Source organism: Babylonia areolata, chromosome 10, assembly GCF_041734735.1.
Source record: "Babylonia areolata isolate BAREFJ2019XMU chromosome 10, ASM4173473v1, whole genome shotgun sequence".
Classification (NCBI taxonomy): Eukaryota; Metazoa; Mollusca; class Gastropoda; order Neogastropoda; family Buccinidae; genus Babylonia; species Babylonia areolata.
In genome coordinates, this window is record NC_134885.1 from 15,148,590 (window position 1) to 15,170,229 (window position 21,640).

General features: G+C 40.3%; 1 protein-coding gene across 1 annotated transcript in view; it reads left to right on the forward strand.

The window, feature by feature from the left end:
- Positions 1–21,640, forward strand: part of LOC143286820 (uncharacterized) — a 96,978-nt gene that overhangs the window by 26,203 nt on the left and 49,135 nt on the right. The window contains 4 exon segments of the mRNA XM_076594627.1: positions 5,570–5,822; positions 10,441–10,588; positions 15,766–15,943; positions 21,171–21,264. Of these exon segments, the coding sequence (XP_076450742.1) occupies positions 5,570–5,822; positions 10,441–10,588; positions 15,766–15,943; positions 21,171–21,264 (673 nt within the window).

Consider the following 21,640-nt stretch of genomic DNA (forward strand, 5'->3'; position numbering starts at 1 on the left):
ACACACACAATGACACACACACACACAATGACACACACACACACACACACGCACACTTTCACACACACATTCCTATATTTCCCAGCTTACATATTCCCCACACTCACATACACACACGTTCCAACATTCCCTGGCTCCCACATCACACACAACACACTCACTCACACACACACACACACACACACACACACACACACACACCTGTATTCTGCAGCTCCCACACTACACACACACACACACACACACACACACACACACACACACACTCACTTTTAAGTTACAAAAGACACCCAGACTCCGACTCTTACCATGGACCTAACCCAAGACAGTTCATGAAGTTTTACTATCCTTCCTTTGAGGCGATCGATGGTGTGATGGCCTTGTACCTGTTCTCTTTGGTATTCTTTGACTCTTCTGGGGATTTCCAATTTTCCTAGATGTAGGCTGCTCGTTGTTGTGTTACCAGCAAGTGTGTCAGCTTGCTCATTCCCCTTAATACCTGCATGTCTTGGGCAGTATGACCATGTAAGTTTTTGAATCTGAAAGTTGCACATTGCCTCATGCCACTCTGGGCTTCTCATTCCACTTTCAATTTTCTGTATGAGGTTCATTGAGTCCGTTAGAATCATTGCATGTTGGTTTCCAGGCATATGGATAGATGATAGCCACTGGAAAGCATGTGTCACAGCTTCAGCTTCCATCATTAGGCTGGAGGTTGTGACGTTGTAGGCAGCATTCTTTTCCCAAATTGTTTTTCCTTTTTGTTTCACCCCCAACCGGGTTGGTCAACACAGCCATTTCACCCACTCTAGGAAGACATTGTTGGGAATGGCCCTAGGGCAAAACTGATCAATCCCTTAACGCCAACAAAAAGAAGCAACCTATCCTACCAGGTTATTATCATCCACCTGTGCATTAACAAGAAGATAAAATGACAAAAATCAGTGTCATAGTCTGTATCCAAAAAGGAATTGTATATGGATTTATTCCCTCTCCAGCACCAAATAGTACTCCAGATCTGTATTCATGTGCTCTGCAAATAAGATTTGATAACCATTTGATCATTTCAGATTGTGTCAGTCTGCCAAAAGGCCCAAATGACAGATTCAGAATGGATCCATAATCTTCCAGATACCAATGCCAAATGCCTCAAAGCAGATGATTTAACACTCAGTCCCCTTTTTGGGATAAAGATTGCATTTCAGTAGAAAATATTGTTGACTGTCATTTATATTTATTTACTCATTGTTGATTGCTGTATAACAAGAATCCCTCATATTTCCACCCACAGGGCTTTAGCTATAGGCTTCACTGATTTCTCCAGTTCTGGTACCAGATGGCAAGTGGATAACTTGATGAAAAGCAAGGCAGTGACCATATACCAATTATAATTCTCTTAATGAGAAATCATATTTTTTTAGATACAAAAGGATAATATCTCAAAATATAACTATGAAGAAGCAGACAAGGATAGAATTGAAAATTATTTGTCAAGCCATGTAGATGGATGCATTTACAGCCACAATTCTCAACGCTGCAAATATATCCATTTCACAATGAAGGAAACATATGGTGGACACAGCATGTAATAAAACATTTAATAACAAAAAACCCCACTAAAACACAGGATCTATGTAAGAAGAAAATCACCAGAAAGCCATAAAGAACAATAGGAAGCAAAAAAGAAGAATGAAAAAAACAACTAGAAAGTTATAGCTGAAGCAAAAAGACAGTACTGGTCATCCTTTTGTTCTGAAAAAAATTCGGATCGTAAGCATGTACAGTTTGGAAAAAGTTTTTGTTCTAAATACCTTCTTAAAAAGTTTACCAAGTATAGACTGCAAGGCCTATTGGCTTTCTCTTGGTGTTCCATTCTATACATTATCATTTGGAACATACAAAGAAGTAGGAGAACTACCTTTGGATGAGTACTGACAACTTGCTTGTGTGAAATATGTGGTCAGAAGTTCTACCTGTGAAAATTTTGTTGCAGAGGAGGTAAAGTTTAAATCTGATGTCATTTTCCAAAAAGAGTAAAAGGTATTTCCTTCATAACAGCCATTGGAACTTATACCTCAGAACTTTTAGATGAAGCAGGAAAAGGTTGACATTGACCAAAATGAAATGCCTTGTCCACCTTGGGAACAAAATAAAGCCCAGTTTGACATTGAACACACTTCATGTAAGAAAAACAGTGACCCAAATATTGTCATTAATGCTGTAAGACCACACATTCAAACTACTTACACCAATCATTGGAAGGTACATACTGATGGATCATTTCTCAATAATCCATGAGCAGTCCATTTTTAGTGCTAAACATGTTGCAATTCTTATGACTTTAAACTGTCTACCATTTTTACTGCTGAACAAGTTCTTAAACTGATCTCCCCATTTCCAATCTACGAGTTCTTGTGTGTGAATTCGAAGTAAGTACTATATGCGTCAAGCTCTACTGAACTGAAGAAAAAATTTAACCTTATAAAAGAAATTAGCATGATCATGCATCACCTAATTTTAGGAAGTACAAATATAATTTTGTTGGGTGCCTTCACACTTAGGAATTTTACCAAGTGAATGGGCTGACAAAGCTGTCAAAAAAGGTCCAAATAAGTAAATAGGAAATATGCGACTGAATTTCCCATTGTCTATGTCATATAGTTATATTTATTAGAAAAGAATCATGGGATTGGAGCAGAGGGTTAGAACAGCAGATTGTTTACATTACATGAAAGTGTCCAAGAAGTGTACATAGATACATAGAGTCTGGAATGTTTTTCAGTTTAACCCTTACTACAGTATATCAGCATTAAGGCAGATCACCTCATTCATTTACAGGTTAAAACTAGATGCATTTAAAACTATATATAGCAAAAAAGTCACATGCTACTGTATAGGACAACTCTCAAATATGCCTTTAGTTTTGAATGTGGGGCATAGGATAGGTTATGTATGGTAAGAAGACAACAGACCTCGTTTTTCTTGTTCGCAATTAAAAGAAAAGAAATACAAATTCTGGACAGAACACAAACAGTGACACTAACTACACCATTTACGTGTTGACTGCATATAAATAATCTGAAGTGGACACTGAATTACTGGAATGAACATAAAAGAAAAATTGAATCTAGTGTTTTTTCAGTTTCAGTCAGCCAGTTGTAGACTGGTTTGTGCAGATTTAGATATCTGCCAAGTGTTGCAGTGTGCTTGAGGTGATGGCACTGTCTCCTTTACCGCCAAAATAAAAGAATAATCAAGATATGATAATACACGCAAAAAACATGAATTAAACGGTGTTAATACATCCATTACAATCACATAGATCTATTTATAGCACGAAGAAGGAAAAAACAAGATTTAAATATTAAATTTAGGTAAGCGCCGCAGCAGTGGGGATTACTCTGCCTGCTTTGGAACTAAACATGCATGGTTTGATCCCGCTCACAAGCCTTCCAAGCTTATTGATGTATATATAGAGAGAGAGGGAGAGAAAGAGGGAGAGAGAGAATTGTTAAAAGTTGTTCTGTATTTTATATGTGGAGATATATATATATATATATATACATATACAACATACTTTTTTACATATTTTTTGTAGCTTTTTTTTCTTTCTTTTTTTTCTTCTCCCAAGCATATACATACATAATGTTTAATACAGAACACTTTTCACACATTTTTTAATATCTTTTTTTTCCCCCTCATGATTCCTATACTGGATAAAGTGCAGAGCGCAAGTGAGTCTTGAAGGCCTTGCCTCTTGTTTTTTTTGTTGTTGTTGGGTTTGTTTTTTTGTGTTCGTGGGCCACGTTCTTTCATATACACAAGTGGGCTTTTATGTGTCTGACCATTTTTATCCCCGCCATATAGGCAATCATGCTACATTTTTCAGGGAGTGTATGCCAGGTATGTTCTTGTTCCATAGCCCACCGAACGCTGACATGGATTACAGGATGTTCAATGTGCGTATTTGATCTTCAGCATGCGTATACACATGAAGGGGGTTCAGGCACTAGCAGGCTGCACATCTCTTGACCTGGGAGATCGAAAACCACCAGGTGCCATGACCGGGATTCAAACCCAGAACTCTTAAGTTTCAGAGTTAAACACTTTAACCATTTGGCTGTTGCGCCCATCTTGCACCTGTTTGACATGGTAAGTATATATCGCCAAACAGGGTGTATGATTAAAACTCCTTTTCACAGTCCAGTTGAACATTTGATTTAATTAAGTTTACATTTTACATTGTTGTAGATTCTTGCTCGATTGTACATGGATCATGGATACGTGGATCTTTATTTTTCTTTTGATAAAATCACACTATGTGGATAGATGTTAAACTGAAGCTTGTGTACACACACACACACACACACACACACACACACACACACACACATATTCCTATATTCGCTCGCATAACACACACACACAAACACACAGCCACAGATTTGCTGTAAGTGGGGTGGGAAAAGATCTCTTTGAACATGAACTTGGCATCTAGCATGTTGTTCAGTCTACTGTAAATGGGAAGGCCCAGAGAAGCTCTGTTCCATTTTGAAGAAATCTGAGCATTGTTGGTTTGGAAATGATGCCAACATTCGTTTGATCAGCAGTGGATCATTCTCAGCCTTTCAGGTGAGACTTATGGCAGCTCCCTCTCTCTATCATTCTTTCTGTAACTCTGATGGTCTGATGGCCTTGTATTTCAATTTTTGTTGAAGTGACTGAATTAGTGAATATGAGGAAAGGATATTGGGCTTTCTGGCCTACACCAAGAGTCTGCCATAAAGTGGAATTCAGTTATCTAACTTGTGCATGAAAGTGTGGGTTTTGAAAATGTGTATAATACAGAATGTAACAATCCTGCTTGTTGGCTGTATCCCGTGAAGACAAGTGAATGATGGAGAGGAAGGAATCTATTAAAAGATTCTTTTAATGGATCTGCAGTGTGTATTCTCTGTTCAGCTAATTTGGTTTCATCACAGCACAAGAAAAAATGTGAGGATTGCTTTCCTGCCTCTTCCTTGTCTTCAGTTTCTTCAGTTTAATAGTTGTGCATGCATGTGAATGACTGGTGTGAAAGTGCTTTCATTTGTCTCTGCACAAAATTCAGTGCTATATAAATATTATCATTATTATCATTATTATTATTATATGCTGGTTTTCAAGTTCATGCTTGATTTGAGGTTAAAACATATTTTAAGATTTGTTTTTCAGCTTACAGGGGGAAAACATAGACACACTCACACCCCTGAAGATGATATGCACCCTGAGTAACACAGTAAAAACTGTTGTGCATATGGCTGCAGGAGGTACTTGGAATGAGCGGCGTGAGAGTTATGCCACAGAAATGGTGCAGATGGGGTGGCAAAAAATAAAACAGAATAAAAAAGAAAATAAAGAAAAAGAAAATTTTTATTTAGAGCATAAGTAGTTGCATTTGTTGCATAATTTATTTGTTTTTATTGCAAACACGGTAACAAGCATAAGATGATACCAGAAAATAAACTCATGGGTTTTTCAGAAAATCCAGTATTCAAACATGTTTTCAGTCCAGTCTTCTCTTTGGTAGATGAGCCAGTGAAAAGGACAGGCCACCAGCTGAGCAGCAGCTGTGGGGACATACACCGCTCTCAGAGCCAGCCGGTGCTGAGCAGTGAGGTGACAGGGGGTGAGGGACCTGGGTCGTTGCTGAAGATCACATCAGAGAGCTTTGCTGCCCTGAACAAGAACCCCATCAGTGCCCTTATGGAGTATGCACAGTCACGGCGTCTTCAGGCCGTCATCGAGGTGGTCAGTCAGCGGGGGCCCTCTCACCGTCCTGTGTAAGTGTGATGTATGTGTGTTTGTCTGTTTGTGTGAACCTGTATGTGTGATCATTTGTATGTCTTTCCTCGTTAAATGATATTTGGCGCATGTGTGTTTTTATCAATGTTTCATTTATTTAATTGTTCACCTCTGTGTACCCATATCATTTCATTGTAGTTTCTATGTTTTGGCACCCTGAACTGTGCTACTACAACTGACAAATCTTGCGATCCAAAGTTTTCAAGATATTTGTAGAAATCACGATCATAAGAGGCCATTTATATTCATTTCTGGTTGTTTATCAAGAAGCGAAAAGACCAGGCATTTCATTGACACTCTAACCTGCCAACCTTTCCTTTTTCAGTGGAATTCATAATGTTCATTTGCTCTTCTGCTTGCCTGAAATTAAATCCATTCTGAAAAATCTAGAGAACAACACCTTTTGAACAGCCCCAGAGGCAGTGCAAATACAGGGAGAAAATGAGGAAGGAGGGGGAGGGAGACTTATTTGTGATGTGGACAACAACAGGAGTGTTGCCACACTACTGCCATTTCTCTGACAAAATAGGAAGAAAGAAATTACCCTTGATGTCATCCATCCCTATAAAGAAAGGCCATTTTCTCATTGGTACTGTGTTTGATCCAACAAACTTTTGTAACAAACATTACGCTTATCTGAGAAGGAAATATATTGATCAGATCGAGAATTTATCTGAACAAGTGCACTTTAAATACAAACACCAGAAAAAACACGATTCACTCCATTAATTGGAAGCGTACTGATGTGCCCACAGTCCAGCATGAGTGTGTGTATGTAAGCCTCATGCATTTTACTGTTAACATATTTTTGACAGGGAAAATATGTGCACTTACATGTGGACATTCACACACGCACGCACGCACGCACGCACGCACATACATACATACACAAGAGCCAGATCTCCACTCTCTGTCTGGCCCCTGGAGCTTGAAACTGTTTTCATTCTGCACACTCACATTACTGCTTAGCAGTTGCAACAACTTTGACTTTCTCTGGTTCTTCACTGAAATGTCTTTCTGATCTCACTGTTTACATTCCAACAAGACAACTACATTCATCATCAGACAGTCGCATTCTCCAAATTCCCTCTGTTATGACAAAGTCCATTGGGCCAAGATCCTTCACATGGAAAGGAATTCAAGTGGAATTAAGATACTTGCAGTTCATTTCCATCTTCAAAACCAACCTCAAGACCCGTCTGTTGAAAACTGCATTTAATTGATTTCCTGATGCCTGCGACAGTGTGGGTGTGTGTTTCTGTTTTCAGTGTGTGTTGTTGAGATGCTGTGTGGAAGGAAGGGAGGATTCTTCCTGATTTTTGGGTGTTGTAATTGGGTTTTGCATTGTCTGGGTGTTGTGATGTATGCCTCTGGTTCCAAATGTTTGAATTGTTTTTTTGGGTGTTTACTATGGACACTGAATGTAGTATATATTATTTTGATGCCATGTCTTGTTACAATTCTTCATGTTTGCTTCCATAGTCAGACCAACCTGCATGTTTTAATGTTTAATGGATGATATATATGTGTATGTGTGGGTATATGTATGTGTATGTATGTATATATGAATGATTGAATATATATACATATATGTATATATGTATGTGTGTGTGTATGTATATATATATATATATATATATATATATATATATATATATTTTTTTTTTTTTTTTTTTTTTTTTTTTTTTTTTTGTCAGTTGGAACTATTGTAAGTGTAAAGCCCCAAGAGCAAATCATTTGATTTGGCGCTACATGAACTTATTATTACTATTATTATTATTGTCATCATATTGCATGGTGTAGGTACGTATGATTGTTGATTAATTTGACAAATGTCACAAGTTTGTCATATGTAAGTGACAGGTGTGTATGCTGGGTTAATGAATTTTCACAAGTTTGTTTTCCCTGATGTATAGTTGTGTTTGCTAATGTGTATTATGTGAGGTGTGTGTGTGTGTGTGTGTGTGTGTGTGTGTTGTTAATTAACTTCACTAGAGTGTCTTCTGTGATGGATAGGTGTGTGTGTGTAGTATGACAGGTTTCTAAAGGTAGCCAGGTGTGTGTGTGGTGTGTCAGGTTTCTAATAGCATCCAGTTGTGTGCGGTGTAACAGGTTTCTGATGGCAGCCAGGTGTGTGTGTAGTGTGACAGTTTTCTAATGCCGGGCAGGTGTGTGTGGTGTGACAGGTTTCTGATGGCAGCCAGGTGTGTGTGTGGTGTGACAGGTTTCTGATGGCAGCCAGGTGTGTGTAGTGTGATAGGTTTCTGATGGCAGCCAGGTGTGTGTGTAGTGTGACAGTTTTCTAATGCCGGGCAGGTGTGTGTGGTGTGACAGGTTTCTGATGGCAGCCAGGTGTGTGTGTGGTGTGACAGGTTTCTGATGGCAGTCAGGTGTGTGTAGTGTGACAAGTTTCTGATGGCAGCCAGGTGTGTGTAGTGTGACAAGTTTCTGATGGCAGCCAGGTGTGTGTAGTGTGACAAGTTTCTGATGGCAGCCAGGTGTGTGTGTGGTGTGACAGGTTTCTGATGGCAGCCAGGTGTGTGTGTGGTGTGACAGGTTTCTGATGGCAGCCAGGTGTGTGTGTAGTGTGACAGGTTTCTAATGGCAGCCAGGTGTGTGTGGTATAACAGGTTTCTAATGGCAGTTTCTGATGGCAGCCAGGTGTGTGTGTAGTGTGACAAGTTTCTGATGCCAGCCAGGTGTGTGTGTGTGGTGTGACTGGTTTCTGATGGCAGCCAGGTGTGTGTGTGGTGTGACAGGTTTCTGATGGCAGCCAGGTGTGTGTGTGTGTGTGTGTAGTGTGACAGGTTTCTGATGGCAGCCAGGTGTGTGTGTGTGTGTGGTGTGACAGGTTTCTGATGGCCGCTAGGTGTGTATGTATGTAGTGTGACAGGTTTCTGATGTCAGCCAGGCGTGTTTGGTGTGACAGGTTTCTAATGGCAGCCAGGTGTGTGTGGTATAACAGGTTTCTAACGGCAGTTTCTGATGGCAGCCAGGTGTGTTTGTGTAGTCTGACAGGTTTCTGATTGCAGTCAGGTGTGTGTGTAGTGACAGGTTTTTGATGGCAGCCAGGTGTGTGTTTATTGTGATAGGTTTCTGATGGCAGCCAGGTGTGTGTGTATGTAGTGTGACAGGTTTCTGATGGCAGCCAGGTGTGTGTGTAGTGTGACAGGTTTCTGATGGCAGCCAGGTGTGTGTGTGGTGTGACAGGTTTCTGATGGCAGCCAGGTGTGTGTGTATGTAGTGTGACAGGTTTCTGATGGCAGCCAGGTGTGTGTGTAGTGTGACAGGTTTCTAATGGCAGCCAGGTGTGTGTGGTGTGACAGGTTTCTGATGGCAGCCAGGTGTGTGTGTAGTGTGACAGGTTTCTGATGGCAGCCAGGTGTGTGTGTAGTGTGACAGGTTTCTGATGGCAGCCAGGTGTGTGTGTGGTGTGACAGGTTTCTGATGGCAGCCAGGTGTGTGTGTTGTGTGACAGGTTTCTGATGGCAGCCAGGTGTGTGTGTGTGTAGTGACAGGTTTCTGATGGCAGCCAGGTATGTGTGTAGTGTGACAGGTTTCTAATGGCAGCCAGGTGTGTGTGGTATAACAGGTTTCTAATGGCAGTTTCTGATGGCAGCCAGGTGTGTGTGTAGTGTGACAAGTTTCTGATGCCAGCCAGGTGTGTGTGTGGTGTGACTGGTTTCTGATGGCAGCCAGGTGTGTGTGTGTGTGTGGTGTGACAGGTTTCTGATGGCAGCTAGGTGTGTATGTATATAGTGTGACAGGTTTCTTATGGCAGCCAGGCGTGTTTGGTGTGACAGGTTTCTAATGGCAGCCAGGTGTGTGTGGTATAACAGGTTTCTAATGGCAGTTTCTGATGGCAGCCAGGTGTGTTTGTGTAGCCTGACAGGTTTCTGATTGCAGTCAGGTGTTTGTGTAGTGACAGGTTTCTGATGGCAGCCAGGTGTGTGTGTGGTGTGACAGGTTTCTGATGGCAGCCAGGTGTGTGTGTAGTGTGACAGGTTTTTGATGGCAGCCAGGTGTGTATTTATTGTGATAGGTTTCTGATGGCAGCCAGGTGTGTGTGTATGCAGTGTGACAGGTTTCTGATGGCAGCCAGGTGTGTGTGGTGTGACAGTTTTCTGATGGCAGCCAGGTATATGTGTGTAGTGTGATATGTTTCTGATGGCAGCCAGGTGTGTGTGTTTTGACAGGTTCCTGATGGCAGCCATGTGTGTGTGTGTGTGTGTGTAGTGTGACAGGTTTCTGATGGCAGCCAGGTGTGTGTGTAGTGTGATAGGTTTCTGATGGCAGCCAGGTGTGCGTGTTTATTGTGATAGGTTTCTGATGGCAGCCAAGTGTGTGTGTGTAGTGTGATAGGTTTCTGATGGCAGCCAGGTGTGTGTGTAGTGTGACAGGTTTCTGATGGCAGCCAGGTGTGTGTGTGGTGTGACAGGTTTCTGATGGCAACCAGGTGTGTGTGTGTAGTGTGATAGGTTTCTGATTGCAGCCAGGTGTGTGTGTATGTAGTGTGACAGGTTTCTGATGGCAGCCAGGTGTGTGTGTAGTGTGATAGGTTTCTGATGGCAACCAGGTGTGTGTGTGGTGTGACAGGTTTCTGATGGCAGCTAGGGTGGGCAGTCGGCAGTTCCCGGGCGTAACGTGCAGCAACAAGAAGGATGGGAGGAAAGAGGCAGCAGATGTAGCACTGAGAACCCTGATTGCTGAGGGCCAGTACTCTGCTGCTGCCCCCACCCCCTCTGTAGGTGAACCTATGTGTGTGTGGGTATGCGTGTGCATGCAACACACGTTGTGTGTAGATGGTGGCTACAAAAACAGTAGAGACGCTTGTGGATCACCAATGGATAATATGTCACTTGAGAGACGAGGCTTTTGGTTAATTTCAATCTGTCTTTCTTTATGTGATGTCCATGTTGAAATCCTTAACTCTCAAAGTTTTGGAGTTTTTCGCACTTTTTTAACAATAAATATGCAGCAATTTTTAAATGCTTATAAAATATGCAGTTATAGATCAAACGTCATGTGTAATATATGAATGTCATCAGAATAAAACTAACTTTCAAAATCTGAAAATTTTAAAAGTACTTGTGGAACATAGTCATTTTGATTACCTTTGATCCCTGTTGCTAAAAATATTAATTTTGAGCACTTTCAGTATTTCGCACATTCTCACTGAACAAGAAATCCAAGATATTGAGTTCAAGTTCACAGAACATTTATTGAGAAAGTAATCATTTTTCTTTCATCTGAAACAAAATTCACAGTACTATGTCAAAAACTACATGTGCTATGAATAAAAACATAATTATATTTCCTGATTGATTTCGACAAATCATAAAAGTCTTGCACACCATAAGTGACTTTTTGTTTTGCAGAGAAAACACAAGAGTTTACACAGTAAACACTTGTGTAGCATCCCAAGGATACAAAAATATAAGTTATTTACAAACGACAGTCAGTTTCTGTTTTTTTTAACAATAGATTTGTTGATATTATTAGTAACAATAGACCGACCACTCCCACCTGGACATTTGACCTGTTTTTACAGTGGAAACAGTTGCTTTGGTTCTTTGGATACAAATGGGTTATGAAGAGAATGTCTAAAAGAAACCAATTTGTTTTCAGACATCTATTTTTAGAAAATATATAGGTATATGTGAAGAATCTACACTAAACTTCCTAAAGAAGAAACTATGAAAGAAACAGACAAACATCCCAGCTGGCCCTTCCATTAATGGATGTCACCCATCGCCTTCCAAGTTTTATCAGGCCTAAAGACTGCCCACTGGGCAGGAGACAATCAGGCCCCATGCTCGGCATGAGGTACACTTCTTACTTGCTCAACCCAAGGTCCATCCCTCTCACTCCTCACCGGTAGCAGAAAGCCTGGTTAAAAATTGTGTTCCCCTATGCTTAAGAAGAACGACATGTTGATCAAGGGGAATGATTCTCCCACAGCACAACCAATCGTTTGCTGGCCACAGAGGCACACCTTTGTGCCCTCTCGTACCAGCACAGCAGCCGCCGCTTTTTGGTCAGTTAGTTCGGCCCGCCACCCTGCATGAACATGAATGTCGCATCAACTCCTAAAACCATTGGTGTTGGAAAATGATTTCCTCACCTTGTCTTACTTGCCTGACCTATTTCAGTTTTGACACAACCACTGCAGTGGTTACAGAGGGGCAGTCTCCGCATACACTTCTGCAACGGATCTTACTGCAACAAAGGCCATTAGTCATGTGGCAGCACGCAATTCCAGCCTACTCTGTTCTTTTAGCCGGCATTGTCCCTATTGTGATGCTTGTTCCCACTCTCCAGAGTTTTCACTCTCCGCACTACAGGCAGCCCCTCATTAACTCCTCATGCAGGCCCCTTATTCACAGGGTCACTTCCTGTTTCCCCTGTCGCCCAACACAGCGACCACCCCGCCACAGGGGCTTCTCACAGAAAGGTGGATACTCTGGCATGTCCCCTGCCGACAAGCACTGTCTTGCCAGTGGGACACCCCCTGAGGTGTTTACAGAGCCTCATTCTTCAGCCAAGGGCCTGTCTGAGGATGACTTTGTTGTCACTGTGGCAGCAAGCACCATGTCTTTCAGGCACACAGTTGACCCACAAGACCATGTTACATCCGTCTGGCTTCCTTACATTTCAGCAGAACCTCCTTGGTGGCCACCTTCATACTTCAAGCACACAACAGCCGTTTCCTGTTTTACTCATGCTGACTCATGCCCTCCAATGGCTAGTACAGCAGATCAACAGCCATTCTGTCCCAACTACCCCTCATGGCTCCATCCCATACTTCAAACGTACCACACAGGGCCAGACCCAGTCATGGATCTAGTCGCATTTCTCAGTTAGTGCCTTCAGTACAAACTTTCTTCATGGAGACCACCTCTTCCATTAGGAACCCCACCACAGAAAGAAATTCTATGGCCTAGAGGCACCTGAAGCACACTCCCACAGCCTGATCCAACCCACCTAATGACTGCCTACAACATTCTGTATTTTGACCCAACATGCCACACCGGCGCAGAGAAGCCACCGAGTATCATGTCTCTTGTAGCCTAATGCCTGCCATTCTATGCTCAGGCAACAGGCCAGTGTCGCTTTTTGTAGCTACAAAAAAGGGGAGTGGGGGGAGTGCACCCGTCACCTATCAGCTCACATGGAGAAGCTCTACAGATAGGACGGTCACGCCTGAGGCAAGCCCAATATCCTGGTGGGCTGCCTCTGCCTGAGGTCACAGATCCCTTTAAACATAATTATTTCTTTCCAAGTTGGCCCACAACAGATGTTGACTCATCGGATCAGGCCACATGCACCTTGCATTGAGGTTCAGCCTCCACCTACCCTCTTACAGTTCTCGAGGCCTTCATGATAAACTGTCTGCCCTCTAGCTCAATTCAGAAAACCCCACAAGGTACACTTTGCCACCTCTCACTTTGATAGGAAAGGTTCGACACTGTTCATCAGTTGACGCCTTGACCACTCTCACGAGATCAGCAAGACATCTCTGTCTCGAAGGACAATCAATGTGATTAAAGGCATGTATGCAGATGTAGGGTTGGGACTTCGGCCTCCTCAGCCAGAGTTCATGAAGTCAGGGGGCATGGTCCTCATCTCTCGCCATGCCCACTCAGGAAAAATCCTGCTACTTTATTGATTTCTACCACTTCAGCAAGGATGGCAAGAGGCATAGCCTCTACAGTGGTTGCACAACAAGCCATCACCATGCACAGGCAGTAGAACAGGTGAGCCCTCCACCTTGTGTCATTCTGCACTAGTGGGTCATGGTTAAGTATGTGTAGTGAAAAGGAAATTTTTTCCTAAAATTAAATTTCTCTAACATACTTACTGTGACCCACATTTAAGACCCTCCCGTCCTCCCCGCTTCCTGTTCTTTCTGCACACTGCACTGGTTACAGTTAGGTGCCGTCAAAAGAGGAAGCTAGACAGGGATACAGAGGGGAGGTAACCTACTTCTGGGAGGTTATCAGCTGTAGCTACTTTTGGTTTCTCTGCACATGCGGATAGTAGTTTGCACAGGACAGGAATCGGACTCCCTGCTGGAGTCTGCACTAGTGGGTCACGGTAAGTATGTTAGATAAACGTAATTTTAGGAAAAAAATTTCCTGTTAACTGATCATTTTTGTCCACCCCAACCATATTTTCACTGTCTACTGTGGCTGTTTGATGTTGATTTTTTACTAAACTTCCACAGAACTTTTGATGTATGATGAACAAAGCCGGATGTATTTGCTGTATGCATTGCTGACAGAAATGAAACAATTTTGTTGTCTTTCCATTTCATATTAAGTATGTTTTAGGTCCATTGGCTGCAAATATAGTCATTCAGATGAGACAATAAACTGTGGTCCCTTGTGCAGCATGCACTTAGCGTATGTAAAAGAACCCATGGCAAAAAAGGGTTGTTCCTGTCAAAATTCTGTAGAAAAATCCACTTCGATAGGAAAAACAAATAAAACTGCTCATAGGAATAAAATACAAAAAAATGGGTGGCGCTGTAGTGTAGTGACACGCTCTCCCTGGGGAGAGCAGCCCGAATTTCACACAGAGAAATCTGTTGTGATAAAAAGAAATGCAAACACAAATACAAATATTGGTTGATGTCAGCCCTTGTTTTGACATCCTTCAGGTAGACTCTAGCTTCAAAAGGGGTAGAGGGTTCTGTGAACATGGATCTTGCGTGCTGTAACCTGCATTCCTGTAACAAAAAGCGAAACTCACTTTTTGTCAGCTGAAAGAAATGTGCACCAAAAGATAATGCACACACTCACAAACATACACTTGACACACGCACACACACACAACCTTGTATGCAAGGGGGGAAAACACGCACGCACGCACATGCACACATACACACACAGAGACTGTCATGAGAAAATGCATAAATCATGGACACACATGATTATATACAGTGCAGCATTAATACAGTTCATACAATTGCTCAGTTTGTCTTGGATTCTCATAGCGAAGCACTTGCTTGCTGCAAGCGGAAACTGGGTCAGTCTGCTAGATCCAGCATGTAATGAGTTGAAGCAGAATTATATGTTTTCATGTTATTGACTGTCACGTGGTGAATATAACACATCAAAAATAAGTCTGCAAATAATTTCCATTGACCAGTTTCCATCGTTTGTGTATTACAACGGTGATATTTTTAGTTAACTAAGATTGAATGATGAAAACTAAACACTCACTCCAGGTGTCGTTTGCTATGGTCTGGAATTGACAAAGGGAGATAGGGTTTTTGTCTGTATCACTATTAGAGCATCCTGTAGCTGTAGCTCCCAGGTGTTTTTTTTAATTTTTTATCAGAGCTATAAAAGGCTTAATTTTCCCAGAAAGAGGTGTTTGAAATCATATTGCAGGAAAAATTGGCAAGCACTTGCTGGTTCAAATGTCAAAATTCAAGATGGCATCGGAAGAGAAAGCATGTGATGACCTCCCTTCGTTTAGATTCAGGACAATGATTTTTTTAAATAATACATTTTTCATGATAAATGCATCTGTTTAGTTTTATTTTTTAGTTAATGATTGCTTTTATCAATAAAAAAGTATTCGTATATTTGATGATATCTGAAATTTTTCCTTCGATCACCAGTGATTGAAAATCAAAGGAAAAAACTGCATGGAGTAAAGCTCAAATATAGTCAAAAGCAAAGATAAAACACTCTTTGAGTGAACTGTCCTGAGTCCATGACAGGAGTATCTTTACTGTTGTAACTGATGGACAAAGGTCACAAATCATCACAAGTTCTGGGTTTTATTTTTATGGACATCGGTACTGGGTGAAAGTATATATATATATGTATATATAAAATTCTTTTGAAACAAAAAACACGAGCATACCAAATTCATGATTGGTTCTGTCTCACCCTGATTGGTCTTCAGGTCAACATTGCGCCTGAGGCGATGACCCACTTTGACAAGATCGCGGCCTTGACCCATCAAACCTTCAACACGCTCATCGCCACAATTCCAGAGAACCTGGCGGGTCGTAAGGTCATCGCGGGCCTGGTGATGAAACGTAGCGAGGATGACGTGGGTGTGGTCATCAGCATTGGAACTGGTGGGTGATGATGTGCCTGTCAGAAAACTTCAGTTTACCACAATGTTTAATAAAACTAAACATAATTAAAGGGAGGAATATGTGTGTTGTGTAAATGTATGTTTATGTGTTACGGTGGGTTGTGTATTTGAGACAGTGTCTGTGTTAAATATGTATACATGATAGTTTGCGTGTTTGCGTGTGTGTATGCATGCATATAATATAACATGAAAGTGGCTTTGCATGAGGATGCATACGCACATACTTGCACACATCTTTATGTGCACAGTCTTTTTTGCAGACATGCACACTCACACACATACATATTGTGAAGAATGACTTGCTTATTGTAGTCAGATGTACAGTAGGTCATGTTCACATGCAGCCCTTTCACTCCTGTATCACTTCACACAACAAATTTTATGTTTTGGGGGACATTAATTATTTGAGATTTTGTAATACATCAGATTTTCTCAGTTACATTTGAAGTTATATTTTGAATACAGATACTCAGTGATGTTCATTTCATGAGCTGTCTATTCATATCCACCAATCAAAGTCACCACCACAAAAAAACACTGAGAAGAAATCTAAAGGAAGAATCAGCTTCATGAGCTGCCCATTTGTGTCTACTGATTAACCTCACAAAGAGCACTAAACTACACTCCAAAGAAATCTAAAGTAAGAGTCGAGTCCCAATATTCACAAAGTGCACAGACAGTTCTGCAAATCATAAAGAAAATGAAAAAGGAAGTCTGTAATCAACGGGCATGTGAAAGCTATGCGGAAATGCACTTTTCCATTTCATGGCAACCACAAAAAAAAAAAGTTTGTCAGTTGGGAATGACTGCCGCAAAAAAGCTGTTGAGGCCATTCCTGATATCTGTACAAATCCAGAGAGAAAATGGAGGGGTAAGGAGGTGAATCTTGGGTATGCTTTCGGCAACCACTGCTGTAGTGACACTACTGCTGATGCATTTGACGGGACAAAAAAAAAAAGAAAAAGTACTGGCACACTCTTTTCATCCATCCAGATAATGAAAGGCCCACTTCTGATCAGTATTGATGGAACCAACTCTTGTGCCAAACATTATCCGTTACTTATATCTGGGTAAGTGTCAATTCTGAGTCATTTTGATGAAATCTAGTGCACTTTGACTTATAAACAACAGACAAACAAACACGCTTTGGATTAAAAATAACAACAAAAACAAACAAACAAATAATGAATCACTCCTGTCTTCGGTAGCATACTGATGTTCTAGTGACCGAATGGTACCAATATGTGACCAGCTTCTACAAAATGTTAGATAAGTCGATTTTTGAGGATATAAAGATATATTGCTTTGGGCAATGATATTCACACTGATGATATTAATGTAATCTTGAATGCTTGTAAAAGAGTTTTTTTCATCTTGATCTCTCAACAAATAAAGCTTCTTTTGTTTTCATTTCTTTTACATCAGAATTAGAGAGATGCACATCTAAATTTTGATTTTTGTTAAGAATCGAAATAAACTTGTGATTTTTATTTATTTACATATTTATTTATTTATTGTACTTTAAATTTGCCAGTGGGTGCCCGTGTGGGTGGGTGCGCAGGGGTTCGCTGAGTGTGACCCATTTTTGTTCATTCTTTGTTTCAGTGATTTGCCCTCTAAGTATCCTTTATTTCCACTTCATTATATTTTTATGTATTTACCTACATGTTTGTTTTTAGTATTTCTTTTTCTTTGATGTTCATGTACTCTATTAAGATATTGAATAGATATTAATGTAAAATATGCTTTTCGGGATAATTGCTCCACAATATCAGCACCTAGGTGTGGAAATTAACTAAATTTTCAAATTTATAGTTTGAATCTGGCAAAAACAGTAAGATATGTTGTAATTTAGAGGTTGAACTATTCACTGGTGCAAAAAACTCAATTTACCCCAGATGGACCCTCAGCACTGTTTTTACCTGTAGCGCAATTGAATGCAGTTATCTATCATTTTGTGGGAGACAGTCACATATATGTTTTTCGTACTAAACCCAGTGTGACAGGGAACACACACACACACACACACACACACACACACACACACACACACACACACACACACACACACACACACACATGCATGATCTCTGTTCTGCCCCTGTCTGGCCACAAGGGCCAGTCGCCACTATGTGCAACAAAAACCACAACATTTTAGGGGGGTGTGTGTGTGTATGCTGAAAACACGTCAACAATTGATGCAGTGTGTAAGCCCATGACTTCTTGCAATCCCATGATTTCTCTCACTTTGAGAGAAACGGTGGGATTGTGAGAAAGTGTAGTTGTTCCCCTCATTTTCTCACAATGTGTGAGATGGTGTGGGAAGTCTTTATTTTTATCAAAAATATTTCCTTTATCATCAGAGTTGGTTTCTTGTCTTTTTCAAATGCAAATCTGAGAGCGAGGGAAAAAAAAGAGAAGCGGCAACGACCATCATAATAATGACAGTGGAGTTAGCAGTATTAACAGTTTTGACACTGAAACACATCTGTTTATTGTATAACAGTTTTGACACTGAAACACATCTGTTTATTGTATAACAGTTTTGACACTGAAACACATCTGTTTATTGTATAACAGTTTTGACACTGAAACACATCTGTTTATTGTATTTCACATAAGATGGCTCATTTCAATGCATCAACCACAAATTCAACATCAGAATCAGTAGCAAACAATGAAATTAAGGCAATTAAGGCAATGGTATAACTCAAACAGAAATATGATATGATTGGGTATAATGTAATGTAATATAATGTGATGTCATATGATATAATATAATACAATATAGTATGATATATTATAAGACTTGAAACAAATCTTTCACGAGGGATGTTGGGAATAACATCAGAATGATTCAACTTTCTGTATAAATGTGACAAAAAAGGTCTTTCACAATGCTTTACCCTCATGTAAACTGGATCAATTGGTTTTGATGTTTGTTGTGATGCAACTTTTTCTGTCACATTTATTTAGAGTGTTCTTCATTTCATACTTGTTTATTTATTCATCTGTTTCTGTCAGCATCCTTTCGCGTACAAGGTTGCACTGAAAATAGATTCTCAGTTTCATTGAAGACACTCAGAGCATAAATGTATTATTTTAAAAACAGTGAAAAAGAACAAATCGACCAGCCAAATAAACACAAAAAAGGAAACACACACACACACACACACACACATACACATACACACACATGCGCGCACGCACTCACCCACTGATATACACATACATGCACACATTTTTTAAACCAGCACTGTGCCATCACCTTCACCTCTTCATCAACATCACCATCATTATCATGATTGTTGTTGTCATTGTCCCCCTCTTTCTCATTTCCTTTTCTCTCTAGTTTTCTCTAAGAATTATTATGGTAAAAGACAAGAAACCAACCCTGATGACAAAGGGAATTTTTTCGCAGTTGAGAGAAAATAAGGGAAGGGAATGACCACACTTTCTCGCAATCCCATGATCTCTCTCAAAGTGAGAGAAATCTTGGGATTGCGAGAAATTGTGGGCTAACATAGTGACACATTTGATGGCTGCAATTAATACATTATTTAGATCTGGGATCTTTAGCTGAAGAACCAAAGATTCACCGCCATTACCAGCAGAAGATATGTTTTATTTTATACCAGATTTTAGGCTGATAGGTAACACTGTTCTTTCTTTTGTGTGTTTGTGCCATTTAACTCATTCAACCACTGATTGCCATTCTCCAGCTGAGCCCGCCTAGTAGGCAGGCAAAGGAACTTGTTTACTTAAACCATTTCATCAGCTCATCATTATGCATTAAACTGCTAGGTAAAGGAAGTAACTTGAACTTAACTTCCTTCCTCACTGGCACGCCAAGTTGTACTAAAATAAAAATTAACGATTGGTGTGGGTTTTTTTTTATCCGGTTTTGCACATTGATATGGTAAAATATTAAAGGCTTACAGCACATTAAGTACTGATGAAATTATGATGGACTCTTGCAGCGAATTCAACCCAGATAATGACAAAAAATTTACTTGTAATTCATCCAATAATTCTTGGGAAAGAGAAGGACAAAATGGCAGACATTCAAATCAAGAAGATAGCCCACAACCTTCAACATTGATGGAAGCTGACATTTTATCATTTCTGTTTTTAATTTGAAGTTACAACTATTGTAACCCTTGTCTTGAGACTTCAGCAACGTGTCAAAATCATATTTTAGTCATTATGTGAAGTTTGGTAGCTGTTGGTTGAGCGGTTGCTATAAATTTTTGCCTGAAGTGAAGCCCCCCCTTCCCGTTGATGCAGCCAGGCCAGAACATGCCAGGCAAGGAGGGTTGCACAGATGGAAGACCTTAAAGGGCTGAGAGGGTTTAAAAAAAAAAAGAAAGAAAAAAAAAGGAAAGAAGTTGATATTGACCCCTGCAGAACAATGATCCCTGCACTGTTACTGGAGTTTGTAAAAAAAAAAAAAAAAAAAAAAAAAAAATTGGGGGTGTGGGGGAGGTCAGTTCCAGGATGGGCTTTGCCCCCCAGACCTCCCAGTGAGGTGTCACCTTTTCATCTCATCAGGGGCTTTGTACTTTCCCTCCCCCAACTGCCCCCCCCCCCCCCCCTCGGCTACAGTACGCTTTAAAAAAAAAAAATTTATTCAGTTGCTCACAGAATCAATGACAAAGACACTAACCCCAGCACGAATCCACAACAGTTATAAATGTCAAGACTTCCAACACCAGAAGTCATCGAGAAGCACAAACAGATGAGTCTAGTTAATCGCAGCATCACTTTCCATGCATCCACCCTTCAGCGAAGGTCATCACAAATATTCTTGCTCTCAAAGTAAAAAGCCAGTTCAAATATTTACATTACAAATTTCTGTCTTCTTCACTTTTTCTTACTTCCCAGAAAACTCTTCTGTCTTCATGTAATACAGTTCATGACACTGGTGACTTTTTTTTTCTCTCTTTTTATCTCGTAATATTTGTGTTACATATTGTATCAGCATAAGGAGAAAACACACACATATATATATTAATTTTGTGTAATTATTGCTTGAAGGAAATACAAAAAAAAAAAAAAAAAAAAAGTGTGCTCAGGAACCAATATACACCAAAAGGCTCTTTCATTCTCACATGTAAACAATTACTATTAGTGATGATGTTTGGGCCACTGCACTGACAGTAGCTTTATTTATTGATATGTTTATCGATTAATTTATATATTTTCAGGAAATCGCTGTATCACAGGAGACAAATTGAGTTTGGAGGGAAACACAGTGAACGACTCTCATGCCGAGATCATCACCAGGCGTGGATTTATGAGGTGAGGGGACATTGTGTCCCTTTGTCCATCGTCACCTGACTGTTATGTTTGTGTGGGTGTTTTCAAAGTTTAAATATGACTCAAGGTCAGTGATAGACTAAACTCATGGAAAATGTGTGAATGGATTTCATCTTTATCAGTCACAGCTGTGTTTCAGTTTCAGTTTCAGTAGCTCAAGGAGGCGTCACTGCGTTCGGACAAATCCATATACGCTAAACCACATCTGCCAAGCAGATGCCTGACCAGCAGCGTAACCCAACGCGCTTAGTCAGGCCTTGAGGGAAAAAAAAAAATATATATATATATATATAGATAGATAAGCGTACATACATAAATAAATAAATAATAATTATGATATAAAAAAAAAGATAGTAGT